Source organism: Rhipicephalus microplus, chromosome 5 (genome assembly GCF_043290135.1).
Source record: "Rhipicephalus microplus isolate Deutch F79 chromosome 5, USDA_Rmic, whole genome shotgun sequence".
Taxonomy (NCBI): Eukaryota; Metazoa; Arthropoda; class Arachnida; order Ixodida; family Ixodidae; genus Rhipicephalus; species Rhipicephalus microplus.
The window spans coordinates 125,358,061-125,385,391 of record NC_134704.1 but is presented as its reverse complement, the minus strand read 5'-3'; the positions used below and the strand labels follow the sequence as shown (position 1 = coordinate 125,385,391).

Genomic DNA, 27,331 nt, shown 5'->3' with positions numbered 1-27,331 from the left:
ACTCACACCTGGCTCACAATCTACACTCGGGTAAACGACTGCGTCAGCCAGATGTTTCCCCTCCGCTGTGATGGCTTGAAGAAGACGACTCTGCCTTGGTGCTTCAATCATCTCCTCGCAAATAAAGGGCACCACTATGGCCTCAATGTCAATGGTTAGGTCGTCGTGCTGACTGCGGAGCGTGATCTTGACCATTTTGAATCGTCGGGTTGGGTCGCTCGCTCTACCAAACGCACTGATGGCGAGTTCGGTCTCGGCAACAGCAGGTAGACTTAGCTTGGAAGCGACGCTCTCAGTGACGAACGTTCGCTGGCTTCCGTTGTCGAGAACACCGCGTATATAGCAACAATGAGATGAAGTCGTTACCCAAGCTCGAAAAGTCTGGAGAAGAACATCATTGATGAGTCGGGGAACTGAAGCTCTCTGAGTGGAAACTTGCACCGTAGCATTCGGTTTCTTCTGAGCATTGGTCACTGATGGTGTTTCAGAACTACTAGCATTGCACATCGAGGAGGCGTGTCTGCGCTTGCATGCTTGGCAGTGCACTCTCCGCCGGCAATTGCGGACCAGATGTCCTTTTGACGTGCACCGGAAGCATCGACCGTCTGTTACAAGTTTGTTGCGCTTCTCGGCCAGAGTCATGTCACTCGTGCAGTCCTCTGTCTTGTGATCGGTAGCAGCGCAGAAAAAACAGGACGAGGGGGAAGATAGTGTCTTGTTTTGAAGAACGGATGCTGTAGGAGTCGCGGACTGCTTCTTGAATGATCTATTTAATACAGGTACGCTGTTGTTCGATGTCGTTGGCAAATTGTTCACTAAAGAACTCTTTTCTCGACATTCAACTTCGATGCGGAGAAATTTCATCAGCTGCTCAAGTTCCTGATCAGATGAAGCCTGGCTCGTTTCCGTCGTGTTCTCCATACTTTCTTTTTTGAAGTATTCTACGACAATGTCAGCTGGTATGACTTTGAGCAGAACTTCATTCAGCATAGCCGCGTAGGATGACTCCGTGATTCCAAGACTACGCAGTCCCCTCCTGTTTAGTTGAACTGTGTCGAAAAGCTTGCGCAGAGTAGTGACATCACTCGCTAATTTCACTGGTTTGAGCGTGCGCAAATTTCCTAAGTACTTCTGCTCAATGACTTTCTTGTTTCCAAACCGACGTTTCAAAATTTCCAGCGCGTCATCGTAACAAGAATCTGTCACCTGAATACCGGCGACGGCCTGAGCTGCAGGTCCATCTAGAAGTGAGGCCAAGTAGTGAAACCGGTCTGTGTTGGACAGCCTTGGGTTCTCGTGCACGGAGTGCAGGAACATATCCCAAAAGGGTTGCCACTTGATCACGTTTCCATCGAAACGAAGAAGCTCCAGCTTGGGAAGTCGTGCGCCGAACTCACGTTGTGGAAGTCGTTCATGCTCGCTCGGTGCACCCTCACAGGTCCTTGCGCCCATGGCTGGAGTTGTAGACGACGCCGGCGTAGCAGAAGTCTTCAGAACTTCAATGTGGTGCTCGAGCAACGCCAGAGTACTGTTAGCGGCGTCATCGTATTGCATGACCACCTCATAGTCGTCTGCCGCCAGGTCGTCAGTGATCAGGGTTTCAACCTCGTTGTTCAAGGCTTTAAGTTCCACGTTGCTGGCGCGTAGGCGGCCGTGCAGCATTCGAAGTCCAGAAAGCTCGAACTCATTGGACTGGAGCACCTGGTTGACCTCGTTGATGATTCTCGTGTTCATCGATCGCCGCGAGGCCCGCTTGCTCTTCGCTCGCTCCATGTCGGTCTAGCTCGCAGCGCAGCTCACCCACACCAGGAATGAAAGGCTCGGGTCGTTGTAGGCTTGATTCCCGGGTCGTCGGCACCAAAAATCGATGTGGGAAAACCACGCTTCGGAGTTTAAAGGCACCAAATGAAGGAGACGCAAACGCCAGCATCCATGGTAAAAGAGCGTGTTCTATTTTTTGGCTGGACTCTTCCTCTTCCTCGTCGTTCTCCGTCTCTTGGTGCGCGCGCTATTCGCGCGGGAGGTTCAAACAATTTCCAACAACTCCCGCTTACAAGGAGTCGTCTGGGCACGACTGTGACGTCTAACGATGCGAAACCAATCAGTTCAAGGGTAAGATACTACTCAGCCCTGTCAACGAATATCACAATTAGACGCGGATATTGTACCTGAAGGGTGTTTTCGGATTGCACAGATTTTCATCTGCAACGAGCAATGCTGAGCTCCGTCGTCAAGTGGAGAATAATTTGCACTTAACATAGAAAGCTATGACCCCAGTAAATTTAAATGAAAAAGGTATTACCACAGTAAAAGCTATGACCCCAGTACACACATACCGCGTGTATTCAAGAGTGACGCCAGCTTTTTCGCATTGCAGCAGGAATTGCGTGCCGTATGCCTGTAGTATGCACTGCCAAACTTATTGGCTTACTATTTCGCAGTTTTTGATTTGAGAGCGCACTGCTTAGACGTGGACAGAAAAACAGGAACAAGCGCTTACTACCAACTTAAAATTCATTCGGAAAACTATGAAATATACATTGGCAGATGAAACAGTGTCATGGCACATACGATAAGACCAAATCATAAAACAAAATAACAGAACCGATAAAAGATCTATGTACGTCAGCCCCACCTTACCAACGCATATTGTGATTTCAAGTAATTACTTAACTCCTATGACATCTAAGTTTTATGACATAAGTTTTACCGCCTGTAGCAACCAGTCATAAAGACCATATCATAGATGGAATTTGGTGCTGCCATTTGAGTCTCCTCACGTTTATGTTTTGCATCGTTAACAACTAAAAGAACAGTGTTTACGGCAGACCCATTCACAAGAAAACAGTTGGGTTCGTGCATACGATAGTTCGTAACTTAACTGCTTCACGTCACAATATGCGATACCGAGAAAACATCAACTTAACAGCCCAAGATGTCACCAGCCATATGTCCCAGGGAAAATAGTCTATATGTATACAAAGACATTTGCATTTCAATTTTTATTTAACGAAGCCATCCCATGGCGCATTTGCACATGGGATGTCTGCGGGTAGCGACAACCCCACGCAGTACGTAGCACTAAATGTTCGTCGTCTACTGCGTGCCATGAAACTTTCACGATTTGCGGACGCGTGGAGACAGAACGCACGTAGCTCTGGTAATTTATGCTCGTTATCGCTTAAATCGCTTCAGACGGTATTGACGGACACCTCGGCGCTTTATTCCTGGTTCATAACCTGGCCGTCGGTGCCCAGGTGGCCGTTTTCACACTCGGTAATTTGGCACTGCTCTGTGTCGGTTTTGTAATTAAAAAATGCGACACGAGGGCTTTGATACGCGCTTCTTCATGCTGGTCTACACGAGCACTCTGGCTTAGCTTTACGACTGTTGCGTCGGTTAATGGGCATGCCTGATAATTGCTATCTTTTTTCCTTGCAAAATGAACGAAACAAAACACAAAGCTGGACGCAGTATGTTGAAGGGACACTAAAGTCAGATGACAATTTACGTCAGAGTGAAAGCTCAATGACTAGCATCAGCATGTGGAATCAGCATGTGGCATCAGCATGTGGCATCAGCAATGACTGGCATCAGCAGTGGGCATGTCAGCTGGCCGCAGGAAGCAGCGATGTCAAACCCTTTCGTCTTCTTAATGCAGATACTTCTGCTGGGAACGTCACGGACGGCCAGCGACTATTCACCGCCGTACCTTATCGCCACGGATCATGGAAACTGCGCAAGGGATGCACTACCCCACGTGGAACTCAACTGGACACCGCCCCCTACATCGACCGATATAAAGACCCAACGTGCGCAAGACTGCTTCAGTGGGCATGTCAGCTGGCCGCAGGAAGCAGCGATGTCAAACACTTTCGTCTTCTTAATGCAGGTTAGTGAAAAAAGCTCGTCTGTAAAAACGAGCAATCGATGTTTTCTCCAGCTGACATGCCCAAACAGCGTATGCGAATGCTTCTCGTTTGCCATGGATGTTATCCTTTCTCTCCTAATGCTTTCTGGGGATGTAGAGCCCAACCCAGGGCCTCCCATCGAGGAGGCGCTGAAAGAAATTCTGGATGGTCAGAAGAACATTCAGGATAGGCTTGAGGCTATAGAAACAAAACTTAAGAACGTTGAGGAATGTGCGGCTGTAATCAAACAATTCCATAATAAGTTCAGTCAGCTCGAGAACAGCATAAAGGCATTATAAAACCAGATGGTAGACCTGGAGGACAGAAGTAGGCGCAATAATTTGATAGTGTTTGGGCTTCCAGAAGTCGTGAACGAGACAGCAGAAGGGCTCGCTAAGAGTGTAATCGAAGACTTGTTTCAGAAAACATTAAACGTCACGGTATGTTCAATTGAAAGAATGCACAGGTTGGGACGCAAAACTGCTCACCGGCCACGCCCGGTTATAATGAGGTTCATGGATCACCGCGAAAAATTAGCCGTGTTGATAAACTGCCCTAAACTAAAAGGGGGGGGGGCATATCCGTATCAGAGGACTTTATCGGCCACTACCCGGCAAATTAGAAAGCAGCTTTGGGATAGCGCAAAAGAAGCCAAAAAAGCGGGCCTGAAGGTAAAGCTCATGCACAACAAAATCAATATTGACGATGACATGTTTGAATGGGACAATGCCCAAGCGAAAAGAATTCCTATCTCTCGGCGCAATACCAGAACAGACTCGGCGCAATGAACTACTAAAGAGCGTAAAAAGAAGACACTCCGTTGCATGAATTTAAATGCTCGCAGCATAATAAACAAAACCGCGGACTTAGAAAGCCTTATTATCACGTATAAACCACATATTTTGATAACTGAAACTTGGCTACACTGTGATATTGGCGATTCTGAAATAACACCCCCCGGATTCAAGGTATACCGCAAGGACAGAGGCTCTCGAGGGGGAGGTGTTGCTATTCTGTTTTTAGAATCTTTACGTGTAGTCAGATTACCCGATGTGGATGGACTAGAATGTGTCGTCGTTAAAGCAATATTTGAAGAACTTCACATCATTATTGGCGCCTTTTATCGCCCTCCTAGCTGCGACACGTTTGTCGAAATATTTAACGAGTTCTTGTGCTCCTATGGCAAACATTCCTCTAATATGCTCCTGGCGGGTGACTTTAATTTCCCTTCCGTAGACTGGCAAAACGACGTACCTGAAGCCCTTAGTGCTGGTTCGGAGCCGTTTGTTGACTGCGTAGTGCTTCATGGTTTAACACAACTGGTTACTACACCCACCCGAGTGCAAAATGAAGCTGAGTCCGTTTTAGACCTGTTCCTTGTAAATAACGGCATTATGCGACGATATCCCCGAGTTGAGGTTTTTCAGGGTATATCGGACCATAAAATCACCTTCCTCACTATGCAATTAAACGCTCCGCTTCAAGCTACAAAAGAACAACGTCTAATACCCGATTTCACACGTGCTAGTGATGTAGACATACTTGATGTGCTTGACAGCTCGTTTCCTGAATTTGTTTCTATGTGCGGATCAAAAGAATATTCGATTGACCACATCTCGGGTTTCTTTAAAAGCGTAGTGTTTGACACAATGAATAAATTTGTACCCTTCCGGAGGAAAGTACTGAGGCAGGATAATCTGTGGATGAATAAAGAAATCGTACGCATGGGACGAAAACTAAAAAAGCAAAGAAAGCAATGTAAGCAGCGCCCATCAACAGCTGCCTCTGATAGAATGCACGATTTGCGAATGCAACTGAAAAACAAAATTAAGACAGCAAAAGAGCATTATCAGCAAGTGTCGTTAAAAGAATTCATGATTTCGTCTCCAGACAAGTTCTGGCGTTATCTCGCACCGAAAAAGAACACTATTATCAGCCTTTACGTAGGCGATGAGCCTGTTTACGACAGCCTAAATGTTGCAGATGCTTTGAACCGGTATTTCTGTTCAGTGTTTACTGATGACGATGGAAACATCCCGCAATTTCCTTCTTTCATTGAAGTGCCTCCTATCAGTGACGTGTGTGTCAATGAAGAAGGTGTCTTTTCCCTTCTGCTCCATCTAAATGTTAAAAAGTCCCCAGGTGTTGATGGCATACCCATAGCTTTTCTTGTGAGATATGCTGAGTGGTGCGCGAAGTACTTGTGTTTACTATTTAACAAATCTCTCGAGTGCTCTGAACTTCCCGAGGATTGGGTGTATGCTAAAATCACTCCAATACCGAAAGGTAACGAAAACCATTCTCACTTAACGTCATACAGACCGATTTCTATTCTCTCAACATGTGTCAAAACGCTCGAACATATCATATTTAAGCACATTTCACAATTTCTTAAGAGCAATTGCATTGTGGACGCCCGACAGCATGGCTTCCGCCGAGGACGGTCCACTGTAACTCAGCTTCTGGAAACGGTTCACGACTTCGCTGCAACACTGGACAAACGGGGGCAAGTGGACGTCATATTCTTAGATTTTGAGAAGGCGTTTGACCGTGTGTCCCACTCAAAATTGCTGAGTAAATTGACGGCCATTTTGAAAAATGAAACTTTAGTGGCATGGATTAAATCATACCTTTCCTACAGGCAACAGAGCGTAGCCGTTAACGGCGCATGTTCTGTGGCCTCGCCAGTACTTTCGGGCGTCCCACAGGGCTCTGTTCTCGGGCCACTTTTCTTTCTCGTTTTTATTAACGATATTGTACATGACATACCGGTAAAAATTAAACTTTTCGCAGATGACTGCGTTCTTTACAATGAAATCTGCAACCATAACGATCAGGCCGTCTTAAACGCGTCACTTAAAAAATACAAACATGGTATACTATGTGGCAGATGACTCTTAATTACAAAAAAACTGTTTCAATGACCATTACACGCAAAAAGGCCCCGTTGAAGCACACGTACCAAATAAACAATCATAGTCTAGCTGAAGTATCATGCTTCGAATATTTAGGAGTTTTAATCACATCCGATCTGAAATGAAACGAGCACGTCACGTACATTCAGAAAAAGGCAATGCGAAAACTGGGATACTTAAGGAGAATGTTACCGAAAGCTTCTCAGGATACCAAACTGCTAGCTTACAAAGCTTACATCAGACCACTATTAGAATATGCTTCAATTATCTGGGACCCATACACTTTAGTTAATACCAATAAGCTTGAGAGCATACAAAGAAAAGCCGCGCGATTTGTTTACAGTTCATACAGCTGGAAAACGTCTCCTACGAGTCTTCTCCGCAGGGCCGGTTTGGAAAGCCTTGCGGTAAGACGTTATCATGATCGGCTAAAATTTTTTTATTTTATGTATAACGATAGACTTCAAATTCACAAGGAAGCATACATCCAGCCGAGCATTTGCCGCCCAACACGATCCAATCGCCCAATGAAAGTCGCTGAATTTTCGTGTAAAACAAACGTCTTCAAAAACTCCTTTTTTCCCCGTACGTGCCATGAGTGGAATCTGTTACCTGCTAATGTTGTGCAATGTTCTGATGTCTCATCCTTTCTTCGTGCCCTGTTGAATTCGGCATGATTTAGTCTTCAATAGTAGTTGTTATCCTACCGATTGCACTTGTACAGTATATTCCGGTTCCGGTTTTTTTTTTCCGGTTCAAAGTGTACCCATAGAAGTGTATTGTTATGCTTGTATGTTATCCTGTTTTCTTCTTTTGTATCGCCAACCCTGCTCAAAGCCTGGCACCCAGGCTAGCAGTAACCTGTAAATATTAGTAAATAATAATAATCTAAAACGACAATATATTGTCGTTTTAGATGCCAGTCATTGATAATATACTGTTGTTGATAATATATTATCAACAACAGTGCTATACTTACCGAGAAGTTAGGGTAAATGCACACGAACACAAGCGCCACAGGACATTTTCAAAACGATCTTGATGACATCAGACGGACCGCCTACAATATTACCTAGTAATCGATCTAACTGCACTAAATAAAGACCATTACGTGCATCAAAAGACACCATAAAATGCTGCTTGTTCTTTTCTGTTTGATTCACGAGAAAAAGAACCGCCGGGCGTTATTATGGGGAATGGCACAATGGTTCTAAAATTCAATTTTCGCGTGGTTTAACGGGACAGGTCGTCCATCTAGCGGGGTGCAGTTGAAACAAAAGCGTCTGCAATCTCGCAGCCAATGGCGGGAAGTTCATCATGGCCGTTGTTGCTGGTGTGTCTACTGCTGCTTTTGGTCTGCTGCTACTAGCGCAGTAAAGCCAGGCAACGTTGTGCACGGCAACAGTGACGTGAGATGGTCCGGTCGGTCTGCTTATTGAGGAGGGTAATTTGTAGTGCGCTAACCCAATGCGAAGCACTAAAACGTGATTTTATTTCAAAATTGGCCCTTCCCTGGCACAAAAGTAACAATACAAGGTTTCTGGACTGCCATTTGAACAATCAACGTCGAATTAATAGTTGATTTTAGTGTCACTTTAAGCGCATCGTGCACCTCGGAGAGCGGCACGGGGAGAAAATTCGAGTCGGTGTTATTAGTTCTTCATCAACGGCGACGGCCTTAGATATTAAAGACTAAAAAACAGGCCAACGAGGGCAGTGTTCATACTGCGTAGTGGGCGTCGAGAAGCGTTGTCGTCTACCCCGACCCCACCACTTTCGGTCGTCGTCATGGCAAAAAAAAAAAAAAACATTTGGGCTTCGCGGCACTCTACGATAAGTGGTTCATGAAGAATCGTAAGTTTGAGGAAACGGGGTCTAAACGTCCGATGATATGAAAAGAACTGTTTGTGTAAACATGGCATACAATATGTTCATTTCTGTGATATATCTGTCATGTAAGCTATTGAAACACGCATAGTTGAACATTGGACCACCACATTTCTTTAATAAAGCAGCATTTTGTTGCTATTGTAACAAGCACCAAGAAGGAAAGAAAAACTGCTGTACTACCCCACGGTGGAGCACCGGTTGTTACGGTGCTCGGTTTCTCACCGGAAGGTCACGGGTTTCGTGGTCGCTCCCGTGACATCTGATTAGTGCCGGTTCACTCTCGCGTTTCTTTGTGCTCCCCTTTGTCGTGACTGGCGAACAGAAAAGAGGGGGGTGAGCACGAAAGAACGCGGGTACTGAACGATCCTGCGGTGTCCTATCCTCCAATGACACGAAAGTCCAGGTGGCCTCCGTGGTGACGTACCCAGAGCAGATGGCCTGTATGTGACGTCACGTAAAAACTAGGCTATCCAGCCACATAATAACACACGATTAACGGCGTTTTTGTTTTAAAGTACATAACATTTCAATTACTTCTCGCCGCGATAACGAAAGAAAACTTAAACTATTGCTGGTAAGAACATCGAACTACTTTTTTTCCCCGATCGCATTGACTGCAAGAAGTCTCGCTAGCTTCGGCAACATTGCACATGATGTGTAAAAAAGAATATAGAAGCCCTTGCGTATTTTCACAGAAGGGAACAAACGTCGTCACGATGGTCTGCGCGAGGTAGTACAAAAGCTAAAGGCACAATAGTGCATTCTCGAGGGTTCACGCCAATGAGCACCTCCCAAAAAGGTCACTGTAGGTACCCGGGGAGCAATTTTTGAACAGATCACCATGGCCACCATGTCCGGGTACCTGCTGGTATAAAGGCCACGTGCACTTCATCTGGAATGTGCGGAGAATGAAAGCTTGGCATCAGATTAGTGCCGGGGCTCCCTCGAGTTACTTTGTGTTCACTCTTGGGAAAATTGGCAAACAGAAGAAAGCAGAGAAAGCACGAAAGAATGCGGTGACTGAACCACTGCTGTCTCCCCTGCGCTAAACCCTTTCTAGTAGGATAAGAATTCCCCCTGACTGCGATGTCTGAGTACCCAGCGCTTAGAACCAGTCTGGGACGTCACGAGAACACTATGTATAGTACCATATCAATGCACGCTAAAGCAGCAGGGGCCATCCAAATTTCCGGAGCTCTCCCCTACCCCGTCTCTCATAACCACAGCCTCGTTTTCAGAGTGAAACACAGGATATCAAAATAAGAAAAAAATTCTCAACGACAACGCAACTATTGGCCATGAATACCTTGCATAATAATTACTGTTTTCATGCACGAGTAACTTTGTTTCCTAGTTGCAGGCATACTACTTTTCATGTTAACCATCAGCCTCTTCGTTTCGAGTCTCCCGTTCTCTTGTTCCGGGGTTGGGGGGAGTATACCCCCTTAAGTCACAAATTATTGTGCCTTGTCTGAATTGTGTCAAATTTCGTTGGCCTAATTCCAAGGCACTCAGTATTGGATTTCAAGCAAATATATGCGTTGTTTTGTGTGAGCTTTAGTGGTTAATATTATTGAGTGTTTGAACTAATTATCTATATCCTCTGCCACCAGTCAGCTTCAGTACTTGCATGAAAGATTCCGCTCTTCGGCCCAAAATGCTTGTACAGACTATTTTTTATTCTACTTGTTTTGAGTAAAGAAAAAAATCACGTTGGTCTTGGAGTGCATCACGTCGAACAATCGTCGAACATAGTAGTGTATTCAGCTAAGCGGTCGTCTGCAGCAATACGCATCATGATGAAATTAAATTATCACCAGTTTTTTTATGCTATAGAGGCTTCCACAAAGAGCTATGTTTCAAGCCTTTTGATGCAATACGCAGTGCGTGACGTGTCATTGATGTTCGCGGTACGTTTGTACACATCGTGACTGAAAGAGGCGTGACATTCCTATAGTTCGCTTTCAGAACAGCAGCTACGTATTCCCGTGCGGATGACCACGCTAGAAATCGGACGGGGGAACCTGCTTCTACCTAGAAAAACGCTCAGGGCACGAAAAATTAACTTTAAAACCAAGCTCTGGAAAAACTAACTTTCAGGTGCGTGCAATGCGTGGCGAGCCGGCGCTCACAAATTTGCAGTGTCCAATCACTGGTTCACTTCGTAGCTCAATGCGGGAATTGATATTGATGCATTTTTTTATATTTTAGTAAAGCCTTTCATCTTGTCATGCAAAGTAAACAGTAAAAAAAAGAGGTATCGATGGGGAAGGGTGAAGAAAACGTAGAAGGAAAGGTAGTCAAGATAGGACACCCTTACAATCACAATTTCACGATGATAACAATGTCCTCACGGAATAAATCTCGAAAGTGAAGATTCTCTGGGACCTGTACATGAGTCATTTTTCTTTTTTTTCCTGTCATGTAGACAAAGAACCGCCACCAGTTCTTGTATCCGGCAGAAGTCTTGTCCAGTGCTCTCTCACAGAAAAGCTTTTCAGCGATCACACGTGGAGGAATTCACAGTGGTGTAAGGCCTTGAGCATAGGTAATTGAATTTTCAACGGTTCACGCATACGTACAATGAGTTGGAGGGCAGCTTGGTCTTTAACAGCTGTGAAAATCGGCCATGACGAGTCATCCCTTCACGTTAAAACACCGTGACTGTACGCTAAAGGAGGGGGGAGAGGGGTCCACCCTTTGTTCCCTGTCTACACAAAAGGACGAGAAAGAACTGGCTTCTTTTCCCTCGGGAAAACAGCGAAAATTGATTGGCTGGCCTTCTCTTCAAGGGAAAGGGTTGCAAGACATGTGACAAAGGGTGACCTCCTTCCACCCGACCCTCCTCTCCATATATATGCGTGGAGCTCTCTCGTCTGACATTCTCTGCGAATATTCTTGTGCGAGAAGCCAACCTAACCGACTGGTACACGTTTCGACCCATCGGAAACCGTTTCCTGGACGCACGTTTTGTGGACTCTCGGTGGAGCAGTGACTCACCTGATTTCGACACCCCGTCTTTAGCAGGTAAGGTACAGTTATATGATTACATTTCTTAATTATTTTTATAGTGCTGCCACGCCTAGTTATCACAGTAAAGACACTGTGCTAGGTTGAGTATACTTATTTTCTTGCGTGAACCCTAAGTGACGTCAATAGCTGTTTTGCGTCAGTCATTACCGAGCACATGCGTCTCAAAGACCATGACGTGTTTACGTTCGTACGGCGTATTGTTTATCTACGTACTTCGCTTGTTTTGGCTGTTGACCTTGCGCGCATGATGAAGCAGAGTCGTTCAGGACAATATGCAGTCGGTATCGAAGCAGTGCTGATTGGAAAACTCGGATCCTCCATGTCGGCAGTCTCCGATTCCACGTTTTCGCGCGTAGGGGAAACAACTTCACACGAGATGTTCATGCATAACCTCGCTGTAATTAACTGACGCTCACACACACGTACGTCGTTCAGTCTTGAAGTCCTTTCATCTTTATGCGTGCTATATCCATGTGCTCCTCCTCACAGACAGCTCTTTCCTGCGGCCACACGGGTTTTGTGATCACCTGTGCTGAACAGCACAACCCCGCTTCTGCTCCCTTTTTTTAATTCAAAGTTTCTTCTCGCGCGGCAGTACTTATATCTCATAAATTATTCTTTCCGAGTTACGGCGTTGATGGAAAAAATTTGTGGACCCTGAAGCTTCTCCTTGTAGGGTTCAACACGATAGCGGTGTCCTGTCGTTTCTGCGTGCCTCAAACACTTAATGCGTGGCATCTCTTCGAACTCGCTACCCACCCGCTGCATGGCCTTCAATGAATATGCGTCATCACTTATCTCCCGTGAATTGTCATGCAAAGCTGAGCCGGTTACGTTCTCGGACCAGTGTATGCTTATTGGGAAAATTGGAGCAAAACCAACGAGGTTATTTCCAACTCAAATGGGCACTTTGGAAGATCAACTTCAAGCTCCTGCAATATCATCAATGTCATTATTCGACTTAGAACGGCAATAAATGTTTCTTTTTTCATGTGGCTGTACAAATTCGCTGCTTTGGAACATTTTAAACACGGGCATCGCACAATAGTCATCTAGATTAGAACTGTCGAGTATTATTACAGGAGGAACTGATGTTTTTTAAAAGCGCAGATGTAACCTTCATCAAATGAAATGTGAAAAAGCACGTAAATAGATCATCAACATAATATACATCAGGTGTCAACTACAATAGTATGATGCCATCAACTATACAGGAGCATGTGTCCAATCGCCAAAAAGGCAGAGTCCGAAAAACGAACACGTCAAACTTTGCCTGATGAAATAAATGACGCTCTCTTTAAGACATTTCTTCATTTATGTGCCAACGTAACTCTTAAACGAATACAGCAGATATAATTTTGCAGTTCAGGGGTATTATGAAGCTTTGGTGAGTGGCCTCTCTGTTGACTCAGATATTGATCTCAAGGCTGTTTTTTTTTCTCTTTTGAAGTAATTGAATGAAGAAATCAAGTAATGAAGAAGTAGTGGATCATGCATAGCTCGGAAAACACATCGTCAGTGCTAAGCACGAGACGCTCGCCCCGGAAATTGTCGCTGCTTTCGCTGGCTAGGCCTAAGCTACTACCTCGTCTGAAATAAGTTCTGACTGTCTCAATTCTTTATTATAGATGATGATTGTGCTAATATCAATACAAGAAACCAAGCATGCAATGCACAAATTACCTTCATCCAAATCACTTGGCCCTGATGGCGTTTTAACTCAATTAAAAAAAAAACTTTCAAGAACTCTGTCTTTCCCATTTTTTTGAATCTTTCAAAACTATGTTTACAACAACACGGAGATGCTCCCGAGGTCTTTCTCTAAAAGCCACACTGCCTTCACATTGAACAGCTCTGAAAATGAAAAAAAAAATGCATTTTGTTGAGAGTAACAGACCAATATCGCTGGCGATTGTTGATTACCATTTTTTTTTCAAGGCCGGGTGCTGTCAAATCAATTATGATTTTCGATGTCGATTTTAATTCCCATCCGACACACGGAACTGGAGTGGTCTCCTTACAGGTCAATACACACGTCGAGCTTACGCTTTCTTCAGTACTGCAGTTCTCAAGAACATCTTGCGATTCTAAAGGGGGATCTTGCAAAAGCTTTCGATCGTGTAAGCAATTTATTTCTTTTGCTTTTTGAACATGTCATTATTGACTTCTTAGTTTTCAAGGGTGTCAGACTTTGTTATAATCATTCTTCGACCTGTCTAATTGTTAATGGTCTCCTCTCTAAGCCTGCTTTTATTGTCTCTCCAGTAAAGCAAGGATGCCCAATGTCGCCACTTGTGCTCGACCGTTATTTTAAACCGCTGTTTGAGTACATTACAATCAAATCACATTCGAAAATTCAATATAATAGGCAACGAAGCTGAATTGTGGTGTTAAGCAGTTGACGTAGCAATATTCTGTACCTATAAACCAAATCTTGAAAATTTGAGAACTAAAAAAATTCGGAAATTCGTTGTTGTTTCAGACCTCGTGTAAACTCCTCAACAAGTTTAGGATTATGGTTTGGCTCATGGGGCAGTACGCCAAACCTACCTGTTTGAAGTTAAAATTGAACTAGGATACCACCAAAGTATCTCGCTTTGCCACTTCATCCGTATCTATTCAGTGCATGCTTTTGGAAGGAGTGCGTCCTCATGCTAGAGTGGAAGACACAGGCATTCCTCCCATATCGCCTTTCAATTTTTGGTCGAGCCAAAGCTTCCCATACAATTTCAGCCTCAAAGATATACTATGTGTTGCAGCTTAGTCATTGTGCAGGTTTAGTGTGTAAAGCTTCTTTGGTACTTTTGCCTTTTCTCTGTCGCTATTCTTTATATTTTTTCTCTCTTTGCAACATTTCTTTTTATCATGTTTTATTCCCCTTTCCCCAGCACAGGGTAGCCAGTCGGTCTAAAAACTCGCTTAACTCCCTGTCGTTCCGCTTAAACTTTCCCCTCCTCGTATTTTTGCAAGTTTCATACGAATTATACTTTTGAAGCCATGCACCGTGAGCCATATTCAGGAGAGTTAAAGATGGATGACAGGGTTTAAAACATCGTTATCTATGGCAAACAGTTTCATGATTCTTTTTTCACCGCGACAGTTTCCATCCTATCATTCGTACGTTCTTGCATGTTACAGTTGTTGGTTTCTTATTCTTCTCTGCGCGCACCCATGTTTGTGGTGATTCATTGAGGAAACTTACTTTGCAGTTCGGTCGCTTAAAACCTGCTTCTCAATGAAATATTTGTTTACAGTTTCATGTAAGGCACTATATTGAATGATTTATTTCGTTTCTCCGCTGTACCGCTCTATATACTTAGATTTTTAAGGTCATGGTGTCTCGCAACGGGTGTGAAAAATGTATATACGCCCAATTCAAAAGCACGCTTTTATAAACTTCGATCTGAAACACTGCCCTGTAAAGGTTGGTTACAAATAAGATATAATTTGTCTCGACGGTCAATTGCTGTCTCTATAATGAACATAAAACAAAAGAGCATTGCTTCGTGATCTGCCAAGACACCATTTTATTCTGGCATAAGTCCTCCAAAGAAGTCTGCAAAAAATTAATTCATAAACTGCCCGTTATGCTATGCCAACGTCTCTTGATGAAGTGCCCCACTATCTGCTTTTTTTTTTATTGGTATACAAAGTTTTGAAAGACGCGTATGCACGACCACCAGGAAGAGCTGATCACTCATTCCTGCACACATTTTATCCGAGTGGGTATATTAATTTCAGTGAAGTTTAGGATGAACTTGACTTTTGGCTGATCTGGTACCCGATACTAATAAGGTCCTTAGCCTGGCCCCTTTTCTTGTGCAGCACATCATGAACCCCTAGACTAGATGACTTAAGCCTTTGAGTTTATTTCTAAGCAGATTTTGTACGCTCATTGTCGCTATAGAACTGCAACACTGTAACTCTGGGTGATTCCGTGTACTATACGCATTCTCTCACAAAAAGGGCGTTTCTTCCTTTTTGCCGGAGTTCGAAAAAGACTAGGCTGGCACTCTCGCACGATCTTTTACAGCGCGCAGTGGTGACACCAAGGAGCATTTCCAAACTATTACTGGGTGTGGGATACGCAGTCACCGAGATAACCACAATATGGACACTGTTGGCTTTCCGCGATAAATATGTGCGGTTCTTTACAATGATCTGATATTAAGCGACAACTGACACTTTCATATAAACACAGAGTGGTCGCGTGGAATCGATCATCTCCTGATTAGTCTCTGACAGTAGACTCGATCATCTCTTGATAGCAGAGTAGTGTGTTTAGCTAGCGTGGGGATAACCAAGTTCCGACAAGCGGAGTGCTCCGAGATTAACAAACGGTCATGAGAACAACAGATCAGCCTATCACTTGTCCCCTGTTTTCTCAGAGATATTTTTTTTGTCAGCTGTGGTTTTTAATGATGGCAGCACACAAATACTCCTGGTTCGTAAGCCTGGTGAGCTTATTATTAAGTACTTATTGTTTAGTGAACAGAATTAAATTTTTTTCGCGAAAAAAAAATGATTGACGTTGATACGTGATCCTACAAAATTGCTGCAAAACTAACTTGCATTGCTCCAAAACGCACCTTTTGGTGCTCCCAATCCGCTCCGAAACTCCCCTTTTACTTACCAAAGCCGCTCCAAAACCACATTCTTCCTGCTCTCTGAGCTTCTCCAAAACACTGAAGTCCCGCTTAACTACTGTTTTTTTTTATCTTTATCGATTTTATGATCAGGCACAAGATGACGATTTGTCGCTCACAACCAACGGCACCGACGCCGCAATTCTACGAAAGGAGCTCGCAGAAACGTTATCGCTTTTATACGAGAGCCGCACAGCGTGAGTCGGTGTCGTCTGGTATTATGGGGTCGGTGAAGGCGGCCCGTATGCCGAGGATATATGCCTCAGTTCCGCGGCGGTGTGACGTACTTGCAAGTTATGTGCAATTTACTTTTTTATTCGACACGCAATGAATTATAGTATTCTGCGAAACATAACCGCATTGTTAGCCTACTGGTATGTCACTCAGCTCAGCTACGACAATCACTGCGAAAAGCGACAGCAAGTACGGCACTAGGTCTCGCTGTTTTTTTTCGAGGCAGTCTATAAAATACTAAAAACTGTATATACCTAGCACGACAAAAATCGCATCGTATCATTCGATCGTACACAGGAACCCAACCTCTCTGCCATGGACCACGTTGCCAAGCAGTGGCCTTACTCGGTGTCCTCGTCGGTGGGCCTCGTTGACACCCACTGCCACCTGGACTTCCTGTTCCGAAAAACCAGGCACCACGGCACGTTTTCCGAGTTCCGAATGAAGCACCAGGCCACGTTCCCCCTCAACTACGAAGGGTGCGTGGCTGTCTTCTGCGATCCGGAGACTTTCAAAAAGGTACGTGGCTTTTTGTGATAACATCGGGAACTCAGAAGCCTGCTTACTACTAGAAACTCAGAAGTGTCTACTTACCTTCTCGCATTACCGTCCGTCTGACATCAGCTTAGGTTTGTAATGAACTCAATTTACACATGCTTAAAAACACAAGCAATCATGCGCCATCACAATATCGCATAGTTAAGGAGAGACTGATTACCCTGCAATACACTTGCAATCTCTTTTGTCGGACGTTCTCGATAAAACTATCTAGTGATTCCGTAATTAAGTAAAAATGTCCTTACTATAGTCAAACCATGGATAACTTGTACTTAAAGAAACACGATACAAAGGCAATTTGGAGACCACCGATTATCTGGGGCGTTGAACAAACAGAGTTGTTATTCAAGCTAATTCTGTGCTGCCGAATTCATGCGTCGGCAATAACCTGGGCTCCCTCAGAAAATTATTTGGTGCGGCCGAGTAATATGTTTCCAAGCTTGAGTACAGCAGAGAAAAAAGTTAATGAGTTATCAGAGCATAACATATTTCTGGAGTGAGTCTGAGTGAGCTTCACATTTCTGTCTATCATCTATCTATCTGTCTGTCTCTCATAGACAGAGACAGACTGAGATATAGATAGATAGATAGATAGATAGATAGATAGATAGATAGATATTGATTGGCTGGCCATGATATAAATAATCTTACAATCCATTCGCATACGTTGTCGAACCCTTTCCGCTAGACAAGTGTCAGGTGCTCGCGGCCTGGTATGCGCTACAGGTATGTGGGCATTCGCCACAGGTGATTGAGAGTTTACAACTACCCAGGATTGATGAGAACAGACATGAGAAAATTTAAAGCGTTAGGAATGAAAATATAAAAAAATAAAAAAGCTGACATTGGTAGCATTGACTCGACGAATGCAAAAAGAAAACGTCCGAGAGTCCCAGCAGCAATCGAATCTCAGAATTCTTGGTGGTTATCAGGGTGCTAATTACCGACCCGCGCTAGGACTTGGAACTACTTCTCAAATAGACCCTGGTGTTCGTGAGACGTCCATTGTCGCTGCAGTGCTCGCTATCTATCCAATTTCATAAGCATTACATATGTACTTCAATGCCACAGCCATCACGTTGGGTTATTGACAACTGTAACCAAACCCCATGCGCTGAAGTTGATTTAACACCGTCCAAGGCGACCATCCTAGCGAGCACCACTTCTTCATATTAGCTTAACGCTTCTGCTGTTGACAATATCCATGTTGCTGTGGCATTCTTACTCACCTGTAAACAAGAGCTGATGTAAACGATATGCGAATGTTTAATTTATGTTTTTAGTGTATTTGTAGATATATTTAGCAGCACTTCGTAACGTTAACACAGTCGCCTTCTTTGCGCATGCAGGGGTGGTAGTGCGGCAACAATTGCGCCAGACTGCGCATAAATGGCAATTTTCGCGATACTTGCACATTGGAAGTGTAAAAATTGCCAAATCTAGCCGATTATTGTCGACAGAGCAACACTGAGCATTGGCTACAGGAAGGACGTGGGCACTTCTATACCCAGTTTTGTATTTTGATTCATTCAAGGGAGCTCGGTGAAACGGTGAAATCTCGATGATTTGTACCAGCCGTGAATGCGGCATGATGATGCACTACTGGGCAGTGCGATCGAGGTTACAAGTACAAATTCTATTTCCAGACGTGTGCCATCGCCACCAATAAAAAAAATATTCGGCTGAAACTCTCCCGCGGTCGTTTCATAGCGCGAAGTGGCGACGACTAGGAGCATTTCGAAGGCAAAGACGCTGTAGACTTGTGTGTTCAGATTTGCGTGCACGTTAAGAAACCTAAAATGTCGAAATTTACGGAGCCCTCCACTACGGCGTTTCTCAATATCATATGGCGGTTTATGATCGTTAAATCCCACATATAAATCCAGTAGTATTTCGAAACTATACATGGTCTGGCATATGCGCAGCGACTGAGATAGCGACAGCGATGACACTGTCAGATTTCGCGATACATATGTGCGCTTCTCTACAGCGATCTGATACTACACAACTGACGGTTTCGTAGAAATATGCAGTGATAGCGTGGACTTCATTATATTCTGGTTAGTTGCGTGCAGCGCTATGCCAATAGCCGTCTCGCCACCGCTGCTTGGTGGTCGCTGTACCGTGCGCGCACATTTGCCGCACGAATTGCTCGTCCCCAATTTTATTCAGTCCAAACAGATATGAGGAAAGTGGTGTGATTAATCACCGTCGGGGTGACAGAGTTTTGCAAAGCGCGCCTAGATTGTCTAGCGATAATGGAAACAAGAGATGCACATCTTTCATCCCTTGTTTTTTTTTCGAGTTATTTCACTCTCAGCTGTGATGTTTATTCATGTGAGCATAAACGTACGCACATATATGGGGGTAGTAAGTCTGGTAAGCTTGCCTCGGGAATATATCTTCGAATCCGACGATGTACACTGCTAAGTTGATTAACAGCCCGGAGCGGCTAAGCGGCTAATTTACGAGAACTTTTATAAACAGGAGTTTAATCAACACAGTGTATTGCTTCAAGTGGGCCTCTGTACATACGCCCATTGTTGGAAACATGTCTTACAACTCACGAAAGATACTGCGCACACGTACTGAAAATATTCGCACTATGTTAAGATGGGATCCTAATGGTTGCAGCTTCTTTCACACACGCCTCCTGACAACATGAATTTGACACTACTTCATCGTCTGTACACGCAGCGGAGCCTCTGGCGAGGCCTTCTTGCGGAGAAGGGAATCTGGGGTGCATTCGGGTGTCACCCCCACATGGCCAAACTCTATGACGAAGACATCGAGGACGCGATGATCGATGCGCTGGAGCAGCCGAAGGTGGTCGCGCTTGGAGAGATAGGTCTGGACTATTCTTCCAAGTGAGTGCTCTCTTCCAGGTTTCATCAAATGTTGGCAATGCAGCTTGAATTGCTAAGTGTTTTCCTTGAATTCATTCTGGAAGGAGATATAGAACTAACATTTAGCGAGCTGACCCATAAGCTGTTGTATAAGGCGTAAGCGTTATTCGCACGTCAAATTGCGTACATAAAATGAGTAGTACTCACATGAAGTGGTCAATTTAGACTTATGTACTACACGTCTCTTTCGTTTTCATTCTTTATTGTGCCTGTCATTTGTGCAATGCGTCGGTTATGATCAGTTATGTTGTGCAGTGATTAACTTTGTCCTTCCTGCTGATAGGTTTACCTGACTCGCTGCATCTTGCTTGTGAAATTGCACACGTTTCGCATATGTCACGACCGTGTTAGCTGCAGTTAACACACCACAGATTAGCCCGCTTTTCCAAGCTTTACTTCCGTTCGACAAGGTGCAACAAAGAGCTGTCGCTTTCACGGAATGAATATAGAGCCTTCAAAATTCTGATAGCACGCTGTTAAACCAATGATTACAGAAGCATATCATCTTTTCAAGTAGTGTTAAAAAGACTGTTTTTACCATTATGAGAGCCCATAAGAGTTCCATTATTCCGATTATGATTCAGTATCCACAAGAATGTAATTAGGCTTATCATTAAGATTACCTCTGTAGTTACCGAAGACTCTCGTAATCTGTACCGTGTTCTGTTATCCCGCATCGCTTCACGGAACATTTCTTCGTTTCAGCAACAATTGCGGCCCCAAACTCCAGCAGCTTGTCTTCCGCCGCCAGCTACAGTTGGCAAGCAAAGGGAAGCTCCCGCTGGTCATCCACTCGAGGGATGCCTCGCAGGACACGCTGCGGATCCTCAAAGAGGTACGGCGGCTTTCTTGCGCCAGTTATAATTCAAAATATGCTTCACCTAAAGGAAATTGGGGTGCCGCACACTGTACGCGATCAGTTATCGCCAGCTTCAAGTGCGAAGTGTAGGTGCTAAGTGACAAGATGAAATCCTGTTGTTAAATTTGCAGTGACTGTGGCTTCAGTGTGCTGAATATCGTAAACACTTCCTCTCTTGTGTATGAAGAGTATTTAACGCACATCTAAGCGTATACAGTAACAGTGAAGGAATTAAGTCTTATTTTTTGTGGTGTTCTGTGGTTATTGAACGTGTTACAGTGGTCGATTTGATCAGTTTTATAGAGAACCACAATAAAATACACCCGTAACTGTTGATTTAAATATTCTGCAGTTAGAGCTAATAGCCCTGGGGAATGGCATTATAGCACCATAGCTCATAATTCGCTCATATGCCATGAAAAGAACGTACTGCCATCTTCTCTTTCTCGTTCTTCGCTCCAAGCACATGTACTAGCCAAATGAAAATTACTTGGTTATTTAGGCACCATTTATGACGGGTATATGTGCGTGTTTTTTTCATGGCTTCATAGCGAGGGCAACAAATATCTGACAAACATCTAGACAAGCGTAATAAATTCTTTCAAGTGTGATGCACAAGTGCGCATGTGCCCTTAAGAATTCTCCTGCTACAAAACTTTATTGCTACTTTTTGTGAATGCTAACCAAACCTCGCAGTGTGCACGATGGTGTGGTATAACTAACTCTATCCAAGTAGTAATATTCATCGTCTTCTTTGTTTGGCCTCCTCCTAGTTGTATAAAATAACCTACACGTCTCAATAACTTCTTACATTTATCTGCTGCATTTGTGGTGTTTCTTTGAGAAGGCTGTAATAAAAATTACTTGTGGAGGACGTGTGGTAGTTAGGTGCAGTTGCGTGTTTAGATAACGCAGTCACACTGCTCCTGCTTGCTATTTATAAGCACTTAACGTACCTGAAAACTTTCATCAATTCTCATTTCTGTGCGCGCCATTCCGAATATTTGTGTGGTGACCACACGTGTGATCAAGGCTTACGAATGTGCCAACCAACATTCTGGTTATTCTGTTGCACCAACCAGGAGATGCCGGCGGACTGGCCTATCCACAGGCATTGCTTCACCGGCGGATGGACAGAGGCCCAGCAGTGGATGGACACCTTTCCAAACTTGTTCTTGGGCCTCACTCCGCTGGTGGGGTTCCACAGCGCTGGACCGCTGGCTGGGGTTGCCCGCCGGATCCCCCTGGACCGCCTGCTGCTGGAGACGGATGCACCCTACTTCCTCCCAAAGAGCGTAAGAGAAATATTCACTTTTAACTGAAGACAATATTTCCCATGAATAGCGCAAGTTCTGTTAGTCACTTCAAACAATACCCCGCGTTTCTCGTAAAATAGCCCAAAAATATCAGCAAAATTTGGAAGTGTAATCTAACACTGAAACAAGTCTGTGAAACACGCTAAGGAACCTAATTGAAAGCTTCACTTAGAGGGCTTCACCACCCACATCATCGTGCAAGGTGGCCGCTCATGCGTTTGCTTATTTGAGTGGCACTATCTTGTTATGTGGTCCAATATAATCTACCAACAAAGGACTTGTGTTTAGCAGCATTGCCAAAAAAATTAAAAAGCTAAATTTTGATTAGCAATGGTAAGGGCTGAGATTTTTTTTCATGTACTTAGGGTAATGTCTGGAAAATCGCAAAGCGCTCTTCTGGCACCGCAGTCTTATGAAGCATTGAAAAGCCTCCCACAATAAAGGAGCCGAACATTATCTGGACGCGCTCTGCGTCAGGGCTGGTGGAGAGTGTCCACACCTAAATATTTTTCTTACACCGTGAGTTTGACTAAGTGCTTTGCTGCTAAAACTATATAGATTCGCATAATGACGTATGCACACAAAGGCCGCTTTAACAAGATGTATTGATTTTGTTCCCGTGACTGAATAATCATGCATTAACTGATATACCATGTGACTGAAGTGCATTCGATGTGGACGTGGCTGTGTCCTTTATGTATAGACCACGCGTGTTGCTCGGTCAATGATAAAACTACACTAAATTTGGCGTGGCACGCGCAAATTGCCCATTAGGTGCAGCACTTTCACCCCTGCTAAATCTATCGATTAAATATTGGTGAACTGTAATTTTTACAATATCTTTTCCACTTCAACCACTTGGAAATTTTTTCCACTTCAACAACCGTCATGAAACTTGGTCTGAACTTATGTATAGCTTACGGATGAATACTATTTCTATTGTGGAACAACACTGTTTCCTATAGGCAAATAACGCCAGGTGGTGGGACGAGTTGCTTATATGCCTTCATTCATAACTCGCAGGAGTCCAACCGTCTCCAGCAGTCCCATCCAGGGATGGCCATCCACGTGGCCACGAAAGTTTCGGCCATGCGAGGCATCCCACTGGAGGAAGTCCTCGTTGCTGTCCGCCAGAACACGAGGAGAATGTACCGCATTTAATGAGGCTTTGTTATTATAATTGGCGTGCTGTTCCGCCCATTAGTAAAGTTGACAGCCGAGCCCTTCAGGGTTCCTTAACGTGCACCTAAATCTGAGTGCATCGTCGTGCTTGCCTTCAGTTTTGCACCTGAAGGCTACTGATGAATCAAGCTGGTGACCTTGTGTTTTGTTCTAGTCACTCACTTGGGAATGTGGCCTACTTTGTATAGAATAGTAACTGTAGGGGTTTAACATTCCAAAACCACGATATGATTGTGAGGCATGCCGCAATGGAGGGCGTGGTTAATGTCAGCCATCTCTGGTTCTGCATACACGGGCCGGAAGCATTTTCGTTTGCATCGAAAGCAGAACCCCTGAGGCCGGGCTGCTCTCCCGCGCCCTTCTGGTCAGCACTGTAACCACTAGAAAATGGTGGCAGTTGGTTCTTCTTGAAGCTACAACGCTATTATGACGCATAGAAGATGATTTACTAGTTGGCTTCATGCAGGGGCAACATTATTGACTTCCAACCACTGGGAAAGTCTACAATATCAATGTGTATTTATTTCAACAGTATACTGCAATGGTGCATTATGTAGTATGTACGCGATAGATCGTTTGAATGCAATATGCGATCATAGCAGAGACAATTCTAGTCATCGCGTTGTATATATGCATTGTTGAGCTACAATGTGTTTTTTTACTAGTTGTGTGGGACCAGGTGCCACACTACAATGTATTTTATGTACACTTGCTTCAATTTTCAAGTGTAACTTGCACTAAACTCGGCTTCAGACTAAGGAGTCGAAGCCTATAGCATTTCTGGTACCATTGTCACAAAAGTGCGGCTACCCAAATCACGCGCGAATGCTTCGTATAGCCAACTTCAACGTACAACTATATACCGACCACCTAGCTGAGGATATCCTCTGCCGGCTTCAAACCAAGCTTGTCAAAGTCAAAACAAGATGGCACTGCATCACCAGGACGGCCGCTTCCAACTGAAGCCACGAGAATTTTCTGGTTATTTTTAAGTACTGCATTAAATACCAACTCGGACCTTGAGCTCGAGAACTTGCCGGTCGATGTCGACTTATTGGCGTGCAGGTGAACGAGCCATGACGTCATTCAGAAATAATTGGATTACCACCCGGGAGGTGGTGGAACACATTCTGGCGCTGCAGCTCACATGTTGCAAGAATAATTATATTTAAAACCATGGACTGCTGTGTAGCAACAAGCTCTGGTGGTTATGAAGATACATTTGGACTTTTAGAGCATCCATTGATACAAGGTTTTATACTGTAGATCACTGTTTCGCTGGGAATATTCGTCCGGTAGACCTTCAGGAGTGCTCTCATGTATATTGCCTGTAACAGCATGAATTGAGTATATGCGTTTCTTGTGTTTTCTGACAAAAGTCAGCTATTTCTGGTATTTTTACGCCAACTGGCTTTGAACTGAGATAGAAAAGTGTGCGCACTTGTGGTGCCATTTGGGGCACTGGCACGTCTGGTTTTGCTATGAGGAATTCGACGGTGTCCCGTTCTTTGGGTGTGACAAATACTGAATGTGAAAGCGAAATGTTCAATAATTGTGCTGAGATGCAAGTGGGTGCGTAAATTTTGTACGCTTTTTGATTGTGTAGATATATGCAAATGCTGTATGTGCAACGGTGTATGCTATACCTCCTGCTCTGTGCGAACACCTTCACCTTAGCTCAACAAGTGTGTTATGAAATTTCGGAGAATTTAATAAATGTGTTACTGAAATCGTAAAAGCTCTTTTTCTTTCTTTGTCTCAGTTACTCTCTTTGGTGCACGTTGCTGTGAGAGAAGAGCGTTTTAACCGTGCCACTTTTAACGTGATAGCGTTGAAGAGCTCGTTTCGCAGAAATTCCGGCGTCGGCGTTTTCGCTTTAGAGCACAAAAATGATCATCTTATGAGTGACCGAGAAATCGAGAACCATGCAAATAAAATAAACCAAAAATTCAGGAGGTAAGTGGGAATCGAACCGGGGTCGTTTGCGTGGCAAACGAATGTTCTACTACACGGCCACGCCTAGCAGCGTTTTTTTTTTCTTTAATGACAGCCGCGCCTAGAAAAAATGTTCTTGTGAAAACGGTGCTGCTTGAAAATGCAGTGAAAGTAGCTTTCATGCTTCAAAAACGCACGCGTCGTGAAAACATGCTTCACAATGCAACACAAAATATTGCAGTGCAATGATGTTTATTCAAACCGAGGAGTCGCAACGAGGTCGCGACGTAAAATGGGCGTACGGAAAATCTGGCAAAGGCGGCACAGGTTCTCGCGCAAACGGAGCACGGGGTTTTTAGCTCTATTTGGAAGGCGCATACGCGTGAGTGCGTATGCTCTACTACAGCAGTAATAATGCCTGGTTCAAGAGTTTGATGCCAACGGGCGTCAGAGTATGTGATTATCATAATGAGTCTGTGGTTGAAAGCTGGTACCCCACTAGAAATGGCACTTGCTACAGCACCTATTATTTTAAGGCCACGTAGTGGATGCATAGTAAAATCGAAAAAGTTTCATGCACTAAGTGTTTAAAGTACGCACTAGAAACAGGATATCGCTAACGCGTTACACTCGTAATGGCGAAGTTTTAGGGTCCCTTAAGTTTTTGTGACTGTATAACAAAACATTATTCATTGATATAACATTCTTACCTGGGCATATATGTCTTAGACAACCATATTTTGACACTTGCGTAACGATGCCCACAGCAACATGAGTATATATTACATATGAGTATATATTAGAGTATATATTAGATAACACCTGTTATGGCAAGCTTATATGTAAGATTTATGTTCCCAAGGAGGTAGGTAACGTCACATATCTCTAGGATATGTAATGCTTGCGCCTCCTGGTTGATCTGTGTATGGCACTTAACTTTAAAGACGTTATCCTGACTTGACGGCTGTATCATGGGAGTACGTAAGTATTGTTTATAAAATTGTACAACCTGCACTGCACACAATTTACGGTTTGACCAACATCAATTACGCATCAATAGTGTATTCTTCTAGAGAGTGTTCGAACCTGTCATGAATGTGTTGTAGAGTTCTTGATTACCATGTAGAATTCTCGTGTTTGGTTACAGCTGGGGTATTGATATTTATTTACTCTTTGAATTCGTCGGGTCAACGCTGCCGATGTCAGCTTTTAACGTTCTGGAAATATTTGCAATGGCTGTCTCGCCATCCCTAAGTAGAAAAACTGTCAATGTCCTGTGGCACATACCGGCATACCTGTGGCAGTGTATCAGAACTGACAGAGAACGAAAAAAAAATTTACATAACGAAAACGTAACGGAAGCTTCATACATGATACTTCGTTCTGGACTCAAAGCAATGTAGGTAATTGTTTCACGGTTCACGTGAGAACATAGCTATCCAGGAAAGCCAAGGTCAAGCAACGTGAGCACTAAGGTATATCTGAGCAGACAGTGCTAGGACGAATTTCAGGCAGGAATTCTGTATTGAAGATGTACTGAAATTGCGCTAAAACAAGAAAAGTTGCAAACAGAGATGTTTATATTAACGTAAGTGGTTTCCTGTGAGATGGTCACGCGTGCCAACGAATAAAGAGAACAATCTCGGCACTGAAGTTCGTTTTATAAGAACCGCGTTCTCCTATAGCCGAGGCTACACTTTGAGAACAGGCGGCCTTTTCGAACAGGTAGGCGAAACAACTGGAAGGACAAGGACAGTAAAAATTCGCATGCATCAACACGTAGCGCGGACTGCCAGCTCAAACCTTTGTCAATATGATGAACAGGAAAAAAATGAAGGGCAAGATATATGGACACCGATGCAAGCATCAGTTAAGCGCTTGATAGCAATGGCTAACATGATTTCTCACTAGAAAGATGCACAATTTTTTTTGTCGGATAATGAAAC

At 44.0% G+C, this 27,331-nt stretch overlaps 1 protein-coding gene across 1 annotated transcript in view; it reads left to right on the top strand.

Moving 5' to 3' along the window:
- Positions 1–24,437, top strand: part of LOC119185516 (3'-5' RNA nuclease TATDN2-like) — a 41,652-nt gene extending 17,215 nt beyond the window's left edge. The window contains exons 3-7 of the mRNA XM_075894399.1: positions 16,927–17,148; positions 19,885–20,054; positions 20,799–20,928; positions 22,035–22,247; positions 23,292–24,437. Coding sequence (XP_075750514.1) covers positions 16,927–17,148; positions 19,885–20,054; positions 20,799–20,928; positions 22,035–22,247; positions 23,292–23,429 — 873 coding nt within the window. The 3' untranslated portion in view covers positions 23,430–24,437. The remainder of the gene's footprint in view (positions 1–16,926; positions 17,149–19,884; positions 20,055–20,798; positions 20,929–22,034; positions 22,248–23,291) is intronic.
- The last annotated feature ends 2,894 nt before the right edge of the window (positions 24,438–27,331 follow it).